This window comes from Terrapene carolina, unplaced genomic scaffold (genome assembly GCF_002925995.2).
Source record: "Terrapene carolina triunguis isolate 2854851 unplaced genomic scaffold, T_m_triunguis-2.0 Scaffold24258, whole genome shotgun sequence".
In the NCBI taxonomy this organism is placed as follows: Eukaryota; Metazoa; Chordata; order Testudines; family Emydidae; genus Terrapene; species Terrapene triunguis.
Genome location: NW_020688609.1, coordinates 4550 through 7913, shown reverse-complemented (window position 1 = coordinate 7913; position 3364 = coordinate 4550). Strand labels below are relative to the sequence as shown.

The following is a 3364-nucleotide window of genomic DNA, read 5'->3' as shown; positions in this document are numbered from 1 at the left end:
CATCCACCCCCATCTGCTACCCTAGGGCAGGGGACGGGGAGAGGTGAGATATGGAAACCGTACACCTGGCAACCCCTAACTGGAAGCTCCAGTTGAAAAGAGAAACTGGCAGCGTCTGGTCAGCACAAAAAGTCCAGTTGCTGCAGTAACTGGCCCCCACCCCTGGGGGTGGGAAGAGCAGCAGCGCTAGGAGGGGACAGTCTGTGTCGTGGGGTCACTGTCAGGGACAGAGATTCCCTCCGGCCTGAGCTGGGACCAGGCAGATTATCAGGGGAGCCGTGTTTTTACCCCCAGTGTTGCCACCAGGATAGAAATAAGGGCGGAGCGTCCCCGAGAAGGTGCCATTGAAAGTGAACAGATGGGACCTGTCAGTCACATTGTAAAACGAGACCTCGCCCGCCTCATAGTCCAGGAAAATCCCCACCCGGCTGGGCCTGACGCTCACGGGGAGGGGGGTCCAGGAGGAGGTGGAGACTGAGTATTTATCCCCATTCCTCAAAATCATGGCCCAGTAGCCCTGTTTGGTTGTTAGTGTGACCTGCCCCTCCCTGCTCACAGATTCCCTACAAACCCCCAGGTCCCAGTCTGTCTTGTCTCCCACCTCCACCTCCCAGTAATGCCTCCCATCTGCGAACCCCTCAGTGCCCAAGACACAGGGACAAGGATCAAATCTCCCAGGGTTGTCGGGCAGATCCTGGCGTTTGTCTCCACATCTCACATGTTTCCGATCCTCAGACAGGACGAGCCAGTGATTTGCTGTGTCTGGATCCAGAGTCACATCCACTGGGGAGAGAGTCAGAGTCAGTGCTGGGGGCAGGGGCTGGTCACTGGGATAAAAGGGAAATTAACCTGCATCCCATTCATCACTGTGTGGGGGGAGGGGTTGTTGCTTGATGGAAGTCAGGGCGCTGTGAGGAGACAATGAGGGGGAAAGGGCAGGAGGAGCGGGGGAGGGTGAGAAGGTATCAGTGGGGGCGGGGAGGGGACAGGTTGATGCTGGGTTAGGAAAGGGGAGGGGCAGGTGACAGAAGAAGAGGGGGTGGAGGGGCAGGCACAAGGGCAATGCGGGGCAAGAGGAGGAGAGAGGGGGGTGAAGGGAAGGGCAGGTTCCCGGGGGTTGCAGGGGGGAGGGGAGGGGTAGGCACCAGGGCAAAAGAAGGGGACAGACCCCAGGGGGTACAGGGATGTCAGGGAATGGGGGAGGGGCTCCAATGGGGCAGAAGGGAATCCAGGGCAGGGACTAGAGCCAGGGGGTGGTGGGGATGAGGAGTGGGGCAGGTGCCAGGACCATGAGGGGGAGGGAATGGGCAGGCACCAGGGAGATGGAGTGATGCAGGAGCCTGGGGGCAGAGGGGCTGGCTAGGGCAGGGGCAGTCATCAGTGGATGGAGGAGGGGCAGGTGCTGCAAGGGGGGTGAGCAGAGGAGCATGTGCTGGGGGCAGAATGGGGTGGTGGGAGGGGCGGGCACTGAGGGGGGCTAAGGAGGAAGAGGAGAGGCATGCATCAGGCCCATAGAGTATGTGAGAGAGGCAGGACTGGTGCCAAGGGAAAGAGATGAGGGGAGGGGTGGGCACCAGGGGTCCATAGGGTGGGTGGCACTGGGGGATGGGGGAAGGGAAGGGGCTTGCACCAGGGGACATAAGGGGTGAACAGAGGTGCAGGCACTAGGGAGGCGGAGGGGGAGTAGAAGGAGGGGCTGGCACCAGGGAAAAAGGAGGAAGTGGGAGAAGGCGCAGGTGACAAGGGGACAAAGAGGGGTGAGGGGCAGGACAGGTACCAGAAGGACATGGGGGGGGGGGGGGACAAGGGCTGGGGCAGACCCCAGGGACCAAGAGTGGAGCAAGGGAAAGTGCAGTCATAAAGGAGGAGAGGGGCATGAGGGGTGGGTGCCAGGAAGACAGAGGTGGGGCTAGGGAAGGGGTAATCACCAGGAGGGATGGGGGGGATGCGCAGAGGAGAGAGAAGAGGGGCAGGCACCAGGGGGCACAGTGGAGGTGAGGGAGCAGGTGAGCACAAGGGGGCAGAGAGTAGGGTGTGGAGAAGGGAAGGCCTTAGGGGCAGAGGGGTGTGGAGATGTGGGCACCAAGGGGGCAGAGGAAGGGTGAGGGGAGGGACCCAGAGATTAGAAGAGGGTGAGGGGAGGGGCAGACACCGGGGGCCCAAAGAGGGGCAAGGGAAGGGGTCTGCAACAGGCAGGCAGAGGGGGCAAAGGAAGGGGCAGGCACCATGGAGGAAGATGGGGGCAATGGTAGAGATGGGCCTCAGGGGGGCAGAGGAGGAGTGAACAGAGGGGCTGGCCCCAGGGGACTAGAGGGGGTGATGGGCACAGGTTTCAGGGAGGCAGAGGGTAGGGAGAACTAAGGGGAAGTTGGCAAGGGGGAAGGGCTGCAAGGGCAGGAGAAGGAAGGGGCAGGAACACCCAGCACCCCCATGTTCATCTCTATAATATGACTGAGGTATCCAATGCAAAGTTTGTCATGTTGGGTGTCTTTGGAAGGCTCATGATGCACTGAGCATGGTTGTTATAGTGATGTTATAGTAATTGTTATAGTAATGTTATAATAAGGTTATAATTTCATGTATCCTCATGAAATGTATCCTCATGGTTTAAAGCAAGCCCAGGCAAAAACTCTCCAAGAGCAGAGGAGCAGTTCACACCTTGTCAGGGCAAGGATGGGACAAGCCCAGCCCAGTCTCACAGGAACAAAGGACACTGGCTTAGGCAGCAAAAAAAGAATCTGTTAGACCCTCAAGGGAGTCACCCCCTTCCTTTGGTCAGTTTGAAACTGTGATGTGGTAATGCTCACCTGACTCTGAAGGGGGGCGGGGGTCACACGCGCAAAGCCACGAGGAAAGAAAGGACATGATAAAAGGCAGAGACATTTTGCCATGCTCGCTCTTCCACCTACATCTACAGACACCACCAAGCAACTGAACCACTGATCAAAGGGAAGAGCGTGGCTGAAGAGCCAGCTTGTGGTAAGAAGCATGTAAGTTTATGAGGACATTGAAAGTGTTAAGATCAGCTTAGAATGCAATTTGCTTTTATTCCATTTGACCAAATCAGACTTCTTGTGCTTTGACTTACAATCACTTAAAATCTATCTTTAGTAGTTAATAAATTTGTGCATTTGGTTTGCAGTGTGTCAGAAACTCCCCTTGGGAGAACAATCCTGGTACATATCAATTTCTTTGTTGAATTGATGAACTCATAAGCTTTCAGTGTCCAGGGGGCATAACTGGACACTGCAAGATGGAGGTTCCCAGGGTTGCGTCTAGGACCGGAGATATTGGCTAGTGTCATTCACTTGAAAGTAGCTGGGAGTAGCTTACATGACAGAGGCTGTGCGTGAACAGCCGAGGA

At 56.7% G+C, this 3364-nt stretch overlaps 1 protein-coding gene across 1 annotated transcript; it reads right to left on the bottom strand.

The window, feature by feature from the left end:
* Nucleotides 1-220: 220 nt before the first annotated feature.
* LOC113408794 (E3 ubiquitin-protein ligase TRIM39-like) lies at nt 221-775 on the bottom strand (the record flags this gene model as incomplete). The annotated part of the gene is made up of 1 exon (XM_026662203.2): nt 221-775. A coding segment is annotated over one exon (555 nt), but the record flags the coding sequence as incomplete, so codon positions are not given.
* Nucleotides 776-3364: the final 2589 nt, after the last annotated feature.